This window comes from Cetorhinus maximus, chromosome 1, assembly GCF_964194155.1.
Source record: "Cetorhinus maximus chromosome 1, sCetMax3.hap1.1, whole genome shotgun sequence".
In the NCBI taxonomy this organism is placed as follows: domain Eukaryota; kingdom Metazoa; phylum Chordata; class Chondrichthyes; order Lamniformes; family Cetorhinidae; genus Cetorhinus; species Cetorhinus maximus.
In genome coordinates, this window is record NC_135879.1 from 55,067,916 (window position 1) to 55,087,182 (window position 19,267).

General features: G+C 45.4%; 1 protein-coding gene across 1 annotated transcript in view; it reads right to left on the reverse strand.

Annotated features, from left to right (window-relative positions):
- Positions 1 to 18,692, reverse strand: part of LOC144683773 (uncharacterized) — a 285,552-nt gene extending 266,860 nt beyond the window's left edge. The window contains exons 1-2 of the mRNA XM_078547194.1: positions 18,532 to 18,692; positions 1,312 to 1,806 (exon numbers count right to left, since the gene is read on the reverse strand). Of these exons, the coding sequence (XP_078403320.1) occupies positions 1,312 to 1,806; positions 18,532 to 18,574 (538 nt within the window). The 5' untranslated portion in view covers positions 18,575 to 18,692. The remainder of the gene's footprint in view (positions 1 to 1,311; positions 1,807 to 18,531) is intronic.
- Between the last annotated feature and the right edge of the window lie 575 nt (positions 18,693 to 19,267).

Sequence of the window (19,267 nt, forward strand, 5' to 3'; positions counted from 1 at the left end):
CCAAAGGACACAACTATATATTATTTTAACTTTTGTTTAATTGGAATCTAACTTCCCTTATTTCTGATGCCTGTGTGGGACATCACGTTTTTATTTTTTTCTTGGGTTTAGTGGTTAAAAAATTTGCTCCTTCTTTAACTCAAGAAAAACTTGTTTGATTGGCTTCTTATTGCTCACTGCTTAAATAGTTAAATACATTCTGATTTGGAAAGGGCGTATCCTCGTGGAAAAGAAATTTAAACCTTTGTTGTGACGATTGAATAGAGAGGAGTCAGTTCACTCTTTCTCACCTGGCCGTAACAATTTCCATAGGAATTTCTCCTGATCATCCATAATATCTGCAATGGAAGATCAATGGAAGCGCCATTGAACAGTGTTTGAGCTGTTTCTTTGGGTTTCTGCAGCTTCTCCATTAAAGTTAGGGCAGATAATCAGGAGAACCTCCACAGAAACCCACCCCCAACAAATGGCAGTGACAACACATGTCAATGTTCCTGTGTAAGTTTTGTTTCTGCTATTCAGAATCGCATGGTGAAGAATCGTGGGAGGGGTGTTTGGGGCCGATTTTAGTATGAGGCATACGTTGGCTTGGTGGTGGGAAGAGAACCTGCCTGATACCCAACCGTTTTGATGGCCAGGCCTCCATTCCATTTAACAGTCAAGCTGCATTTTCAGCACACTCTCCAATTGGGAGGAAAGAAATCCAGTGTCCCATTGATGAAACTGAATGGAAACTCTAAATTAAAGGGGAAGGTCAGACCAATTTGGGTGGTGGGGGGAGGGGCCGCGGTAAGTGATAATGGTAGTAGAAGGTCAGTAAACTGGAATTGGAACATTGCTTCATCAGCAAAGGATGAAACTGCTTATCATAGCCACAAACACATATCAAAAAGCATGCAGTGTTTCAACATCCTCCAGCAACTTCTTTAAGACATGCTGGACTGTCTATGTTTTGCAATGTTATGCAGGGCTGCATAATACCTGCCACATGTACGTACCCATCAAAATCTCATAGGTCCTGGACACAGCAACAAAAAAAATGCACCACCTCCGAATTCTGTATAATGAAGGAGTTACATGCACACAGCTTCTGTTTGTTTTCCCCATTGACTAATCATAATAATCCATATGGATGGACAACACTCAGTTCTCCCTACCTCAAAGTCAAAATTAGCAATTTTTCTGGAATTGCAACATCAAATACCTTTCAAGCACATATTGGTTCTGGTTTAATGTCAGTTTCCTCTGTTTTCTTTTAGCTGATGCAATTTTATCAGATATTTAATGACGAACAGTATGGAAATGTCTTACCCAAATTCCTTCCTTCTTCCTGAACAGCTACTGAAGTGTGAAAAGTTGTAGACAGTTCCTGACTGCTGCTCACTTTGGAACCTAAATTGCCAGTATAGCTCACTGAAGTGATGATGGCGGCTGAAGATGATTGTGTGTCCGATCTCTGACTTGGTGATTCCTGTAGCTCAGTAGAGGTATTTCGACCTATGGTTCTGGCACTGGAGCTGTTATCTGGAAAGGCACTGATACTAACGTCCTCTGCTGGGTTAGGACTTCGATTGGCACTAGTAGTACCATATCTTTCAGTAGTTACGATAGTGTGGTTATCAGATGCATTGGTACTGGAAGTAATTTCATAATCCATTCTGGTAACTGTATCCAAAGTCTCTCCACTAGATAAATTGGTGCTGAAAGTAATTTCAGGATTAGGTGTTGAAACAAAACTCGAAGAACCTATCGTACTTGTTTGAATTGCAATTGTAGTTTCACCATCAGTTACTACTGCCAGGATACCTTTAATAAAAGAAAAATAATTAGCTTGTCATCTATTGAAATATCTCTTCAGACCTACAATACCATTTCTGCAGTGCTGTGATCCAATTACCTAATACATACATGCGCCATATGGCGTGATGGAAATTTTCCGGCTCATCACACCCACCTCAGGGAAAGGTTCCTTGACAGACCTGCTTTTTGCTCCAGGAGGAAGTGGGTGTGGGTATGGGTGGAATTAGGCCCGCTGCCCCAGGGCACACATTGGAGGTGACCACAGGGGCTGCTGAGTGCCGAGGTGGGCTGTTTAAAAGGCCAGCCTCATTACTCTGGAACATCATTCCAGTTGTTAGGCCCGCTAACCCTCACACTTCAGACCCCAGCACCTCCCCACCCACTACTCATGCCCTATCCATACCAACTCATGCCCCTTACCAACCCCATTCCCCCCTATAGCTCCCATACACACTCAAAGCCAATTCATGCCCCACCAACCATCTCCATTGCCCTTACAGCCCCATGCCAGCTTAATGCAACTTATTCTCCCACTCCCACTCACATGCCAGCATAATTCCAACCATCCTTTGCTCTTACATCCTCCATGCTAGCTCCCCCAATAGCCATCATGGGAAGACCTCAGGAGCCATGTTGAGCTAAAATAAGATAAAGGTCTAAATAACTATTATGGTCTTTACTATAGTAAACAAAACATTCACATTCAGGAAAGCCCATTCACAACTTTAAAAACCCCTCAAGTACTTAATCCCTTATAAAAGCAAATAGACTTGTATTCATAACCCCAAATCAAATACAGCTAATCCTTTAGTAAACTCTTTCAGCTACCAATAAAATTGCAAACTTACAACAACCTTGCTGGGATAATTGTAGGTTGTGGAAAACAGCCAAGCATTAATAATGATATAATGATAGCCCTTGGTGTAATGTCAACAAACTGCTATTGTAACTGCTAGAAAAGACTTTATTTCAACTTTCACTGACACAGGCAGGCTGCTTTTGTAATCTTTAAAGGGTTGGGGGTTTAAATAATTTTGCAGCTTGACAGTTCTACAGACCTTCTCCACCATTCGTGAGCCTTTACATTCCTTCCATAAAATCGTAACTCCCACACTGGAGGTTAAGGCCCTTGCTAAGGTAAAAATGGGGTCTGTTTGAACTCCACACTGAGTTCAACTGATCTCGCTGAGTTCGATTTCCCTCATGTGTGAGTCACACCCCGCCTCTTTTCCTCTTCCAGCAAAAATGGGACTTGTAAGAAATGGGAGTGGGACTTCTGTATCACCATTTTCAAAGGTCTGCAGAGTCTTCCCAATTCCACAGATGTTTGGCTCCTCTTTTCAGCATCTACCCTGTCAAACCCCCTCAGAATCCTATATGTTTTAATAGGATCACCTCTCACTCCTCTAAACTCCAATGAGTGCAGGCCCAACCTACTTAACCTTTTCTCATGAGACAACCCCTTCATCCCAGGAGTCAACCTAATGGACCTATTCTGAACTGGCTCCAATGCAAGTGTGTTCCTTCTGAAATAAGGTTACCAAAACTGTGTGCAGTACTCAAGGCGTGATTTCACCAATTCCCTGTTCAGTTGTAGCAAGGCTTCCCTGCTTTTATGCTTCATCACCCTTTCAATAAAGGCTAACATTCCATTTGCCTTCCTAATTACTTGCTGAACCTGCATGCTAACTTTTTGTGACTCATGTGTGAGAACGTCCAGATCCCTCTGTACTGTGGTACTCTTTCACCTCTCTCCATTTAAATAATATTCTGATTTTCTATTCTTCCTACCAAAGTGGAAAACCTCACGTTTTCCCACATTATAATCCATCTGCCAAATCTTTGCCCACCCACCTAACCTATCTATATCTCTATGCACACTCGCCTAACAACTTGCTTTCCGAACTATCTTTGTATCATCAGCAAATTTGGCTACAATACACTTGGTCCCTTCAGCCAAGTCATGAATATAGATTGTAAATAGTTGAGCCTCCAGTTCTGATCCCTGGCGCACTCCACTAGTTACACTTTGCCAACTTGAAAATGACCCATTATTCGAACTCTCTGTTTCCTGTTAGTCAGTCAATCCTCGATCCATACCCCCAATACCATGAGCACGTATCTTATGTAGTAACTTTTTATGTGGCACCTTATCAAATGTCTTTTGGAAATCCAAATACACCACATTTACTGGTTCCCTCTATCCATTATGTTTGTTGCATCCTCAAAGAACTCTAATAAATTTGTCAAACCCAATTTTTCTTTCATAAAACCATATTGGCTCTGCTTTATTTCATTATGATTTTCTAAATGTCCTGCTACTACTTCCTTAATAAATAGCATTTTCCCAATGACAGATGTTCGGCCGACGGGCCTATAGTTTCTTGCTTCCTGTCTCTCTCTTTTCTTGAATAGTGGTGTTACATTTGCAGTTTTCGAATTCACTGGGACCTTTCCAAAATCTAGGGAATTTTGGAACATTACAATCAATGCATCGACTAACTGTACAATGACTTATCACTGAGCATCAGTGACTTATTTCCCCATGGGTCAATCCCACAGCTAAGCTTGATCCTGTCTTCCCACAACATCTGTATGCACATTTTACATAAGGAGCTACTGGAGAGAGAGGAGTATTGTCTGATTTCTTTCCTCACCAGTCCAGGGACACTGAGGTCAATTGCAACTGTGTTCTGCTAATTCAGGCATCAAACCTTGAGTATTCACAGCTTGTATGGTTCACTAAATTACACAGTATACTTACTTCAGGGAATTGGACTCGAAACAGTAGGAAGCAAGGTAAGAACGTTACCTAAATATTTTGCACCTTATCATTTCTCAGGACACCAAAAACATCTAATTTGCACACAGCAAATGAATGAAAGATCAAGGGCAGAATTTTCCATAAATTAGACTATATGTGGTGGCGGGTGTTTTCGGCAGCGGGCACCCCACTGTCCAGAATGACAGGAACCTGTGCCTGATTCTGCACTTGGAGCCTCATTAATTATGCACAGGCGTGTTTTGTTCTGAATCACCTGGCTGATTCATCCACCCACCATCAGCTGGTGGGTTCAAAGATCTGGGCGTCATATTTAAAGGCCCGTCCGACACACAACCTCACTCTCTCCAGCGCCCCAGAGATGTCTGGAAGCCAGCAGAGGAAGGCCGAGAACCTCAAGAAGAAGACAGCCCCCAACTTCACCCACCAGGCCCTCCAGGCTTGATCACAGAGGTGTAGGCGCACAGGCACGTGCTCTATCCCAGGGATGGCTGGAGGAAGCACAGCAGCTTCACTTCCCCGGCCTGGGAGGCCATCAGGGAGCAGGACAGCACAGTGGCAACTGCGCCCGAAATGCCACACAGTGCAGGAATGATCTCATCCGCTCCACCAGGGTAAGTTATCCTTCAGCTCCCTCTAATATCAAACTCTCATCATGGCGTCATGCACTCAAATGCCTACTCTCTTCAGGGATCTCATACAACCATTAGCGGGGGACATAATCAACGCTCATTCTCTCACAGAGACTTTCACATCACCACCATCCCATCTATCATGTTGCTCACACTCCATCCTCTGGCCCTTCTGGGGAGGGCTCACTACACACAGGGAACATGCATCTCACCCAACGTCTGCTCCATCCTTTCTCATCACATGCCTTTCTTTCTACTTCATACAGGCCAAGCTGGCACACAACAGGCGCGAGAGATCAGACTGGGGGAGGGACGGCTGACATCATTGCCCTCAGTGAGTTTGAGGAGGCTGCAGCTGAGCTGGCTGGGAGGACAGGGATCGCTCCTGTGGGGAAAGGAGATCGACCTCTCCCAGCAACCTAGCACTTCATCAAATCCTGACATTCACAGTGAGTCCCATGTAGTCTTATCTAGCTCATGCTCATTAACTGAAACTCTAATTTCTATTTTCTAGGCACCAGCAGGTCGAGGCCCCCAAGCCAGTCGAGCACCAGTCATAGAGTCATAGAGGTCTACAACACAGAAAAAGGCCCTTCGTCCCATCGAGTCTGCACCAGTCAAACAAGTACCTAGCTATTCTAATCCCATTTTCTACATTAGGCCCATAGCCTTGTATGTCAATGCATCGCAAGTGCACATTCAAATACTTCTTCAATGTTATGAGGGTTTCTGCCTCTACCACCCTTCCAGGCAGTGAGTTCCAGATTCCCACCACCCTCTGGGTGAAAAAATTCTTCCTCACATTCCCTCTAAACCTCCTGCCCCTTACCTTAAATCTATGCCCCCTGGTTCTTGATCCCTCCACCAAGACCACCTGTCTACCCTATCTATGCCCCTCATAATTTTATACACCTCAGTCATGTCCCCCCTCAATCTCCTCTGCTCCAGGGAAAATAACCCCAGCCTATCCAATCTCTCCTCATAACTAAAACTCTCCAGCCCAGGCAACATCCTGGTAAATCTCCTTTGCACTCTCTCTAGTGCAATCACATCCTTCCTATAATGCGGATTCCAGAACTGCACGCAATACTCTAGCTGTGGCCTAACCAGCGTTTTATATAGTTCCAGCATAACCCCCCTGCTCTTATATTCTATGCCTCGGCTAATATGCCTTAGCCTTCTTAACCACCTTATCTACCTGTCCTGCTACCTTAAGGGACCGGTGGACATGCACACCAAGATCCCTCTGATCCTCGGTACTTCCCAGGGTCCTACCATTCATCGTGTAGCCCCAGACTACATTCGAAGAATAAGCTCTGGAATAACCGTCACTGCACCCACAAACACCCTCCACCAGCTCAGAGACACACGCATTGGTGGGGCACAGTTATTGATTAGGCTCGGGTTCACTTTCTGGGGAACACCTCACTGACACATTCCCGCAGCAGCCAGAGGCAGGGACAGCCCAGGTCTCCAGCACTCAGAGGGTTGCTGGAGACCAGACGCCCAATCAGTCTGAGTCAGGCAATGAGCCTCTGGAAGCAGCCTGGAGATGCAACGAGAGATGGCAGAACATCAGGCAGAGATTTGACAGTCACTCAGCAGACTAGAGTGAACAATGGAGGAATCTGTCCACATTCTGTCTGATGTCGTGGTTCCGACATGCGAACGCCTTGAAGTTGTCATGGGAAGGCTGGCAACCATCATGGAGACCTTGGTCCAGCAGGTCTTGCCGGATTTGCACTCAGCCCTGCACTCCATGGCCACACACCCTAGTGGGCACCATGACCTCCCTTCAGGGGCACCATCTCCTGCAGGAGTCAGGGCGGGGCCCTCAGGCACCAACAGGGAGGATAAGCGTCAGCCGGACACCCTGGGGGCCTCCTCTGAGGACGCTCCAAGGGTGTGCAGCCACTCACAGCCCCCTCTGCCTGTGACCCTATTCACTCCAGCTTCTCAGGTTGCCAAGGGCGCTTCTGCCCCTGAGCAGGTGACCCTTATCAGGCTGTGGCCCTCCAGGCCTTGGGGTACCAGAGGACGTCATCAGGACGTGGCAGTCAGCAGGCTGCCTCCACCTCTGCTGCGGATGTCGGGGCTGCACCCTGGCGTAGTGGCAGAGTTAGGAAAGTTAAGAAAAATTTATGTCACTTTTGGGTTATGGGTGTGCTATACATGTAAATAAATTACGCTTTTGTTAATACATTTGATGGTTATGTAAATGTTCCTGTCAACTGAAGGCGTTGTGATTTTTACTTTGGAACCCTCTTATTTTGAAGTTAATCCTTGCTCCCACTCACTGACAGTGTCCCACTGGGAGATTCATACTCCTGTGATGTCAACCTCAGTTGAACTAGTCTCCACTCCCTTGTGTGATGTCAAGAGGTTAGAGGGTGACCCCAGAAAGGCCCTCATGTTTGCCCTTCCCCCTCACTGTGATTCCACAGCCTCCCCTCCCTGTTGACCCCATCATATTCATCCTTCCCCCTCACTGCCATTGCACAGTCTTCACTCCCCCTTACCCACATCATGCTCATCAACCCTACCCTCACCTCATAGCTCACAGCTCACCCCCGGTTGAAATGCTAGTTTTTGAAGGTGGAGGCCTGCTTGTGTACCAGACCACAGTGGTGTTCTTTGGGACAATGTGGCAAAGAGCAGGAGCAGACCAACCGTCCACCCCCAGCAGTGTGGCATAAATCGCAACAAGACCAGTGCAGCGCTATGGCTATGTATGTTCCACTCACCTCAAAGTTACCAGTGAACTGGGGTCTGACTTGTTACCCCTTTTCAAATGGGTTCTAGGCCGATGTAATTTCCTGCTGGCGTGATGCAAGATTGGAAGGCCAGGCAAGATTCCAGTGAGCAGCTGTTTTGATGAGCATTCATGACATGTTAATGAATGCAAACCCCCTCTAGTCGGCGGGATAACTGACCCCCCCCATAAACATACCATTGGGAGAATTGCAAGCTGTTTTTATGCCAGCGGATTTGCAATTTTTTGCCTGCCACAGGATTCTCCACTCCCGCCTACCATGAAATCCGCTGCGAGCGGGATGAGAGAACTCCGCCTCAACAGTCTGCTTTTGACAGCAATGGTTGAGGCAGCAATGGTGTTCAGGACATCTGGAGAACATTCTTCCCTACTTTGAATAATGCCAGGTGATCCTGCACATCTCATCTGAAAGATAACACCATTGGCATAGCAGTAAAGTGCCAGCCTTAATTATGTGCTGCAGTGGGCTATTTTATATATTCTTAAAAGGACCATAAGTGTTGAGGTTTCAATAACTAGTAACACTGAGAGTGCAGAAATGCAGAAGCACTATATCTATTGGCACCAAGGATCACATCCTAAAGGGCGAAGGATGGAATGCCTGACAAAACTGTGTTTTTTACATCTGTATTAACGCATATGTGTTATGATTAAAAATGTTCAGCTCTGCTCTGCTGCTGATGATCTCAACTCCTAACTCCATTAGAGTATCAGGGGTCAGGACTTTAGCACAATAAATTCTGTACCAATAACAGGTGTCTGTGTCCTTATGAGTGCATCTTGAGTGTCTGAAGAGAAAGGAGGTTGGGAAAAGTATATTGGTTATCTGATAGTGTCACTGTTGGTTCCACTGACCCTGAAGATTTGTCAAAAATTGACCTCCTTTTTAAGGAAACTGAATGGAAGTATAGACAACACTATTTTTCTGGGAATCTCCAATCAGAACACAGGCCTGGGCTCCCACATCGGCTCCACTTGCACGGCTCAGTCAACTTGCATGTGTCTAAGGACTTGGTGGGAAGAAGGTCAAGGCCAAGGACTTTTTTAACATGGGAATTCTCTTCCCTTCTCCTGGTTCCACCTCTTCTGATGTCAGGGACAATGATTGGCAAAAGTGGGAAAAAATGAAAGAAAAAACAAAGACTTGATTTATATAAACACCTTTCATGACCTTAAGATGTTCCAAAAAGCTTTACAGCCAATGAAGTATAGGCAAACTGGAAGGTGGTAGGATTCCTGGCAAGGGCTTGGCAGCCCAGGAATTAGGAATTGGGCCGACTGCGCCTGTCTTTATGCCATGTAGTTGTCATTGAAGAGGAGGAATTCAAGGCAAATTATTCTATTACTACAAGATTCTGCTGAGAAATTGTCAAAAACACTTGTGATGAGAAGTAAATCCAAATGAAATTTGAATGTGTGCCTTACACCTGTATGGCAACACCACCAGACCACTATTCTGCTAGTAGAGGTTTTTTTCTTAAAACAACAGGATAATGACAACAGTACCATAATTTAGTGAACTTACAGGGCGAAAAATTGGATCGGCCCATTTTCTGGGGACATGGGTGTCACAATCCGCAACCTGCCTGCGCCGGTTCAGAACGTGGTGGACAGCACATAAAAATTGGTGTACTTACCTCATCGTTATGATTGTAGCATGGCCATGAGCAAATCCCATGCTGAACTTGTCTCTGTAGCACTGTCGGCAGCCTCTGTCAGCCCAAATTCTGAACAAACAGTGCGTCCTAGACAGGCTTCTCTCTCTATAAAGGGGAAGCTGCTCTCATAGAAGTCTGACTGCTGGATAATCACTTTAGAATACTCAGGGTTAAGAAAGATGGTGTACCACACCAGAGAAAGGGGTTTTTGCTTCAGTGACACTACCCGGGAGGCACTGGTCAGACAAGTGAAGGCCAGGAGGGATACCATGTTTCTGCCAGAGGGCAGGAAACCTTTGACGCAGACCCTCAGAAGGGAATGACAGCAGGTGGCAAGGGTGGTCAATGCTCAGAGTGTCGCACCCAGGACCTGGCAGCACTGCTGAAAGTGAAATGACCTTACTCGGGTGGTCAAGTTGAGTTAACGCACATCACATCTCACACCACCACACTGATCACTTCTCCTGCTGCTCAATACACTACATCCTCATCACTCACCCAGTAGCACACCCTGGTACTCAGGACTCACCTAACATCTGTATAATTCTATTCATCCTCACACATCTTTCAATCATACCAGACACACAAACTTACACATATGAACCTCCATCTATTCAGCAGTAACAGTCATGTACCCAAGCACTGTGATTCACAGTCATTGACTGTAGTAATTATGGTTTTATTTAGTGTACAATGTACCTTTAAGAATAATACTTGTTAAGGAAGATCACATGATCTGTAGTAACCAATAGGAGAGTAGCACGGGCCAGCTCAGCAGTCAGTGTAGAGATAGAGTTAGAGCACACGTGTAGTTGCTGCTAAGTATATTGTAAATAAACTTAAAGTTTTCACCCAAGAAGTGACTACAGATCAACCCTATCACTAATTGCACAATTCGACCACCCTACAACACTGACATTCTGCCCTCTGTCTTGCAGGAGCAGGTGGCACACCATAGGCAGGAAACCCACATGTGACTAGCAGAGGATCAGCATGCCTGCATCCTCTCACCACCCTCAAGACAATGGTACAAAAATCTTTGGGACTATTGCCACAGAGCCAGTGGCACCCACTGCTGACAAGGACATCAAGGATGATGGTAAGTTGCTGTTTCTGCACCTTCTCCTCTCATTCTTCATTCTCATCCTGAAATGCCTTGGAATCTGCAGATGGAGTGACTGTGGAAATCCCACCTTCCTCCCCATCACCCTCTTCCCTCACCCATTCCCTCCACCCCACTGCACCAACTCCCCACCCCCCCAAAACCCCCTGTTATGCTTTTGTGTTTTCAGAGAGTTAAGAATTGCCTCCTGGTCAGCCACAGTAGCCTTAAGAGGAAAGGCAAAGGAAGCACCAGACCTCGAAGGAGGAAGCATTATCACTTGATCTTACACTTGCAACCAGCAGCTCAGATACTGACACTGCATCTACCTGAGAGGTGAGTAGAGTCACCAGGCATGAGTGGACTTGCAGTCAGACCAAGAGTTAGGTTAACTCGTATGTAAACTCCTGGAGGGTGAGATCAAAGACGAGTTCAGCAGCAGACTCGTTGAGGATCTCATTGGGATGAAATACAGGAAAACACTGATGCATACTGAGATGTAAGATGCTTTGGCAGACCTGCCAGATAACCTCTTGTCACTGTCAGAGAGAGTGGAGGAGCCAGGCTCCAACATGGACAGGGCTTGGAACTCATCATTTCTATCTTGGAAGTGATGGGAAGCTCCATGGCAGTACTACCAGACTAACCCCATGATGAAGTGTCTGCTGGCCATTGTCTCAGCTTTTACTGCAACACAAACAAGGCCTCCTGATGTCTCTGTGCTATAGTGAAAGCTCAGATGGAGACGAGAGGATCCCTGGTTGCTGGCATACAGGCTCAATCACCATGACTGTGGATGCCGATGCTCACTGGGCATGCAGGCTGTCACAGCAGTCCAGCAATTTACCCTCCAAAAGATTTCTAGGATTGCTAAAATATTGCCTCTAGGGAGTGGCAGCGATCCTGTGGTCTCTCTTAGGATGACAGTATCCATACTCCCACCACTGCCTCTCAGCCAGCCAGCCCGCAGTGCTGCCAATCATGTCAATGCACAATCAGTGCACAATCCAAAGCTGGGCCCAAGGCCCAAAGCTGCTCAAGAATGTCCTGAAAGGCCAGACAAGGGCTCGTGCAAGACAGACAGCAAGGGATTGTGCAAGGTTCATTGTACATTGGTTCTGGGTTTTCTCATATAATTGATGCATTGTTGAGTAAAGCTGTGTAAAGGTATTAGATGGTGAACTTTATTGAGTGATGCTGGTGAAGGGGACTTTCTCATGGCAAGTCTGAAATGGATGTCCTGTTAGGGTATGCTGGGGCCATGGTGTGGGTGGGGAAATTCCTTTCAACTGAAATGACGTCTTACAATGTGGCACCTCTTAGTCTATCCAGTTGCAAGTGGTGTATGTGGTCTCATCTTTGCATCATCCTCCTCCTCCTCCCAAGGTAACCTCCAGATCCTAGGATGATAGCAACTGGGCTCTCAGAAGCAGGCATTCTCCCATCCGTCTTGGAGTCACCATGTGACTGGCACAGTTTAAAAGCTTTGTACAAGCTTGATCACACATTATCTGAACATTCAGAGAGTGGTATCACTTGCAGTATTGCTCCCCAAAGATGAGGAAAACCAGCAGAGTCACATGCGTGCAGACAATCGTGCCCTACCCCACCAGGAAACCTTTTATCCTGGTGAATCAAAATGCCCTTTCCTCCTGGTGTTCCCTCCTCAGGAAAAAGAGGATGATGTCTGCCGTCCTCATGTACAGCATCTCTGTGACCTCCCTGAAGTTTGTGTCACAGGTTGCTAAAGTAAGTGGGATTGGAGATAATCTTCCAATTTTCCCCAGGTAAGGGAGGAGGTTTGGAAAGTGGCAAATGTGACACACTTATTCAAAAGAAGGGATAAGGATATTCCTAATAACTGCAGGCCAGTCAGTTTAACATCAGGGGTGGGTAAAGTTTTTGAATCAATAATCAAGGAAAAAAATTAACAGACACTTGGAGAGATTTGAATTAATTAAGGAGAACCAGCACAAGGATTTGTAAGAGGCAGATTTTACTAACCTAATTAAATAATTTGATGAGGTAACAGAGAAGGTTAATGAGGGGAATGCAGTGGATGTTATTTATATGAATTTTAAGAAAAAGAAAACAAAGTATCACATAAAAAGCTGGTTAACAAAAATGAGGCTCATGGAATAGGAGGGTCAGAGTCAGCTTGGAGAAAAAATTGGCTAAGGACAGAAAACAGTGAGCTGCAATAAATGTTGTTTTTCAGATTGGAGATGGTAGACAGTGGTGTTCCCCAAAGATCAATACTGGGACCACTGTTTTTTTGTTATGCATACATGGGGGGAGACAATGGCATAGTAGCAATGTAGCTGGACTAATCCAGAAGCCCAGGCTGTTTTGGGGACGAGGGTTCAAATCCCACCATGGCAGATGGTAGAATTTAAATTCAGTTAATAAATCTGGAATATAAAGCTATTCTCAGTGACGATGACCATGAAACTATCATCAATTATCATAGAAGCCCATCTGGTTCACTACAGTCCTTTAGGGAAGGAAATCTGCCATCCTTAGCTGGTCTGGCCTACTATGACTCCAGACCCATAGCAATCTGGTTGACTCTTAACTGTCCTCTGAAATGGCCTAGCAAACCATTCAGTTCAAGAGCAATTAATGATGGGCAACAAATTCTGGCCTTGACAGTGAAGCCCACATCACATGAAAGAAAAAAATTACTTGAATATTGGAATACAGAGGAATATTTTCAAATTTTGTCGATGACACCAAACATGGAGGTGTGGCAAACATTGAGGATCATGCAAATTATCTGCAACAAGACATGGATAAATAAGCAGGAAGGGCAGATAAGTAGCAGATGGAATTTAACATAGATAAGTGTGAGATGATGTAATTTGGCAGAAGGGAGATTAAACACCAAAATGGAGCAGCTGGGTGAATGGTCTATTTCTGCATCGTAACTTCCATGTATTATTATGTATTTTATGGCAGTACAGGAGCTGGCAGAGAAGCTGTTGCTGGGAATGGACAGGTAATTTATACACAACAAAAGAAAAACAGCATCTTGTGAAGATCTCAGTGCTCACTTTTTGGATAAAATATAGGGTGGAATCATCCCAGATTTGCACGAAGTGCGGTAGCGGGTGGGAAAAGGGATGGTTTACCCGCCAGCTGCAATGGCGGGTTTTCACTCCATATCGCCCCATTCCCGGTGTGTCCTGTCTCATTAATAATGCATTCTCGGGAAACACGCCAGATTGCTGGCGGGGCGGCCTCTGATTCGCCTGCCCTGCTGTGACCTCAGGCCTTCAGTAATCCGAGCGCTATATTTAGAGGGAACTAGCACACTTCTAGGGATAGGTAGCTGCTGGGAATTGATGGGTACAAAAGGGAGGAAACATGTTGCCCCCAAATTTAGCGACACCTCCATCAGGCGCCTATTGGATGCAGTGGAGTCCCGCCGTGAAGTCCTCTACCCCTACTCTAGGCGAAGGCCAGCAAGCAAGGTCACCAATCCAGCATGGGAGGCTGTGGCTGTGGTGGTCAACGCCAATGCCCTACAAAAGAGGACAGTCACCCAGTGCCGAAAGAGGATGAATGATCTCCTCCGATCTACCAGGGTAAGTCACTCTTCTCATCACTCTCAACTCACACACTCACAAACACATCACACATCCACAGGGATCTCACTCACTGCCAGCTCAAGGGACATCACCATTCACTCTCTCACACACACCTTTATCTGCCCTGCGGATCATGTCCTCATCCTGTCCACGGCACAACTCACCACCCATACATGCTAGGCATTCTTCGCATCTGGCCTGGCAGGCATCCTGTTTACACCCTCTCCATCGGCATTCATGCAGGACATGCTGGCATGCAATAAAAGGGAGAGGTCGCAGACTGCTGGAGGAATACCTGAAGTTAAGGTCCTCACAGACTTTGAAAATAGAGCCATCCAGCTGGCAATGGACGGTCTGGATCGTTCCTGCGCTGATGGTGAATGGCGGTGCTCAACCAAGTGAGGATCCAGCAGTGCAATATCATTAGAAAACCAAGCTGTGAGTGAGTTCCCCTGTTCCGCAGTCCCCAGCCATGCACTAATCATTTCTCCTTGCTTTCGCATGTACGTCTGGGAAGCAGCCGTGGAAGTCCACGAGCCAGGAACTGGACTCAAGCCCTGAAGACACCTCAGAAGCAGAATCCGATGACACCCTAATTGAAGACGTGTCACAGTGCTCACCCACACCTTCCACCAGCGCAGTGTCACACACCTCGGTGGGACCTAGCTATAGAGTAGCCTCGGGGTCACAATTTGGTGAGCACAGTGCACTGTCTGATTCCACAGCAGGCAGAGGCAGGGACTTCCCAGATTTCCAGCACTTGGAGGACTACTGGAGGCCAGAAATCTGCTGATTCCAAGTCACATGACGAGTCTCTGGACTCAGTCATATATCAGGCACTGGAGCTGCAAAGGCAAGCTTGGGAACATCGGGAAAGGGTGTCCGCTGCACTGCTCAGATTGCAAGGCATGAGATGATAGTGCTGGTATGCCAATGACCAAGGTCAACACTGGTAGGATGGCGGCTTCCATGGAGACCTTGGTCCAGGATATTGGTCCTGCACTTCTGTGCAGGCTGAACTCCATCACTGACTCCATAGTTGGCCTCCAACAGTGTCAATGCGAGAGGGGTACGGATTAGCTTGATCTTACTGCAGTTTTTCCTTCTCTGGAAGGCCCTTTCATGCATGCAGGAGAGTGCTGGCCACCACTTGGATGATCAATGTGTAGTGTGCTCATTGGCTGTCCGAAACCCCACCCACCTCCGCCCCACTCCATCTGATTGATTGGTGACAGCTTTGCCCACTGGACTGCATGCTGTGCTCTCAGCTCAGGCACAGGCATTCTCCTAACCCATAATGCAAAGCTGCACTGTTAGCTTGAACCATGATGGATACTGGCCCAAACCTTAATAAAGACATTGCAAGGGGCTGTGAGCGCCTTCACCAGGGACTGCACCATGGCCAGCTTGCGTAAGTGGATTGTTTAACTTGCCCAGCCGGCCAATTGCTCTGCAGCCTCCTAAAATGCACATTAATTTGCAGTCTGCGCCCGAATGGTGAGAAGTTCTGGAGCATTTGATGGCACTCTCATGCTTCTGTGTTGCTTGAGTGGGCAGAAAAGCTTCAGAAGCCCGACTCTAAGCATGTCAATGGAACTGCTGCTGAACGGTCTCAGCTATGCAAGACTGTGTGCGCTCACTTCCGAGTTCCCCTCAAAGTTCAGGTCACCAGGTGTATCCCTTTTAAAGGCAGTTGGGAAGCACGCCGTTCTGAAGTCACGCTGACGTGGGCGGTAAATTTGACTTGGGGGGATGATTCCAGTGAGCAGGGCTTATAATTAGATCCAAATGTATTAAAATGACGTTCCTGGTGTGCGGCGGTGGTAGACGCGGCCCGCCATTGACGGGTGGAGCGGACAATCGCTAACTGGCTTCACGATGGCGTAAAACTGACTTTTGGCCTTCTTGCCATATTGTCTGCCCATACTCCCAATTGCACCCAACGCCAAAGGGACCTGAAAATTCCGATCATAGTATTTTTAAGATAAAGGGCACAAGTGAACAGAATAGATGGTAATCATAACCCCTGGTAGCCACTGTGCTTTGTAAAAGAAGTGCTGATGGAGAGACACTCTTTACCATTAACCTTCAAATGACATGTTAGGTTCTTTGACGTTACAAGCATTGATATTTCACTGTTGAATAAAACATGTCCTTGGCCTTCCTTCCCCGTATTGCAGGCATACAGTGTTTGAGTTTTATTTTAAAGGAAACAAACAGGATGTGCAGTTCTAAAGAAACCTCAGACCACTCAATTACCACCCAGACACATTGCAATAGTATTCTATACGCTACACTCAGCTGGCAGTGTTGCTTAATGCAGTTCCTTTATTACTGAATGAAAACTATGGGCTGGATTTTCACTGAGTCAGGATGACTCGACAGGCCTTTAAAAATCGTGGGCAGGTCCCAATTTTGGGATTCCTGACTCCATTCCCAGGTTTTCCAACTTTCAGGAGTGCCTTTTAAGGTTGCGGGCTGGTTCAGTTTGCGAGCCCGCACCCTGCATTCCTGACCTGGCTGGCTCCATTATGGGCATTGGCATGTCCTAGTCCCCTTCAATTTTCATGGAGGTGGGACAGCTTTTCAAAGAGATGCTGTGAACTATAGTCTGCATGAGGGGACCTTTTGAACGGTAGGTTCAAAGCGTCCGCCTTATGCCCCCATGCCGGGTCTGTCCCCACCCCTCCAAACAATCCCATTGGCCCTTCATGCCCCCATGCCGGGTCTGTCCCCACCCCTCCAAACAATCCCATTGGCCCTTCATGCCCCCATGCCGGGTCTGTCCCCACTCCCCCAAACAATCCCAAAGGCCCCTCATGCCCCCATGCCAAGGTATGCCCCCACAAAAAAATATTCTCAGATTTTAGTTTGTTAAAGATGCAAACAATATTGGTTTAAAAACATTCCTAGCAGCTTGCTTTTTGATGGGAAGAGACAGAGGAGGCAGAGAGGTTGTGTTAGAAAGCAGGATTTCTGCCTGTAAATTGCATATCAACTTGAAAACAATTAGAGTTATGCACTTAATAGGCAGTTGTGTTAATGGAAATTAACAGACAGTGTAACATGGGCTTTTTGGTCAGATTTTTACCAGCTTCGCCAACACAGAAGGTTGCCATGTAAATCCTGTTGCAAGGCAAGAGTGTTTTCATCCAGTTAGTTTGTTGTTTAAAAATATTGTTAAATGCTGATTACACCTTTCAACTGACCTTAGATATGTGTGTTCAATTAAGGGCTAATTCCAAAATCTGGGGCTCCTAATGGGGAGTGGCACGCATTCGCATCAACAGACTGAAAAGCAGCCTGTAATATCCTCCACTAGTGGTTGGATTTCAGATTTACTGCTTTCACAGCTTTAGAAAAAAGATAATTTGTTATTGGGATCTAATCCATCACTGGTCCTTACTGAAATGATCACAATGCACGATCTGCAGATCTACAACACTAACTTAAAACCCTTCAAATAACATAATTGTGAGGCCCAATACCCATTTCTGAATACTCAAGGCATTCATACTGGGCACCAATGATTAAAATTAGGGAAAAAAACCTAGACCACCACCAAATCTCTTCAGAGTACGATAATCACAATGCGAGTCCAACTTAAAAGACACAAGTCAGTTGCATGCTGAATTTGCCATGATTTCTGATATAAAAATTCACAAATATGTTATAATTTTCTCTGGACATACATACTCCAGCGAATAACACACTTGTTCCAGTTATGCAGCCATTTATCGCCTTCAATCTGTTTCAGGCATTTAAGGCAAAAGAAACTAGTAACAATATGTTGCCATTAAAGGACTCAAGTGGTTTGCATTTGACAAGGTAATCAGGTGCATCCTGGAGTTGCCCTCTTAGTTCCTCAGTTTTCAGCCAAACATACAAGCCAAGCAATACATTCTAATGGATGCAACAAACCTAAAGTCAGCTGCAAATTTCAACTGTATCGACCTGGTCAATTCCTGAATAGCACTGGGTAAGACTACCAGAAGTCAGAAAGAAAGCCAAAATCACCTTCATGCTACAGGAGGCCATGTGGTCACAATGAGATTACATAGAGAGCAATAACAAAGGTCAAAACATGTAGAAAACAGTCAGAAAGTACACATTCAAACATTAGAATGAGCACAATTTCCTTTATTGCATATTAAAAAAATATTAGATGGATTTATAAGACAGATTTAAGCTTACCATTAGCGATGAGCAGTTTGGAAAAAAATGTCAAATATGCCATATTTATTTTCTCCAGTGGAATAATTTTGTAGACAGGTGTTTAAGTCACAAAACAGAAACGTGGCCTTCAAAGACACTGAAGACTTTTCAAATAGATAAAGTAATTTAATCCAACCTCTTTTACCTTTGCTTGCATCATTTCCTCATTTTTTAAAAACAACCAACCAGGGCACAGCTATAGAATATCTGGATGCAGCAGCAAAATTGATGATGTTAGTTTTGAGTTATTGTACAATGAAAACCACAACAGGATGTCAATTGCTAGAGGGGCACAGCCTTTAACCATAATATTCTATCACCCAGAGATATGTTCTGCATGTAGTTCCAATTCTACTAAATGTTATTAAATTAACTATATTGCATATGGCGCACTTTAAAAACTAATTTTTCTTCCCATCAAAGCCCAAATTGAGTAATGTGTGAACATCTCTATTTCATTGCACTGCATCTCAAACTTAAACACTTCTAGTTCCAGTTTGATACAAGTTAAATGTAGAGTGAAACTGTTATGTTGGAACCAACAACAGTTAAGTACTCCCCACTGCATATTTTCCATGCCAGCCAGCCTTATGTCCTCTTTCAGTGAGGTTTGCAATTCTGGACTATATATCAATAATAAAAAATATCATGGTCGCATTTTCATGAGAATTCTCCCAATCTCCTGCTATAACTTCAGTGGAAGATGAGTGAAAAC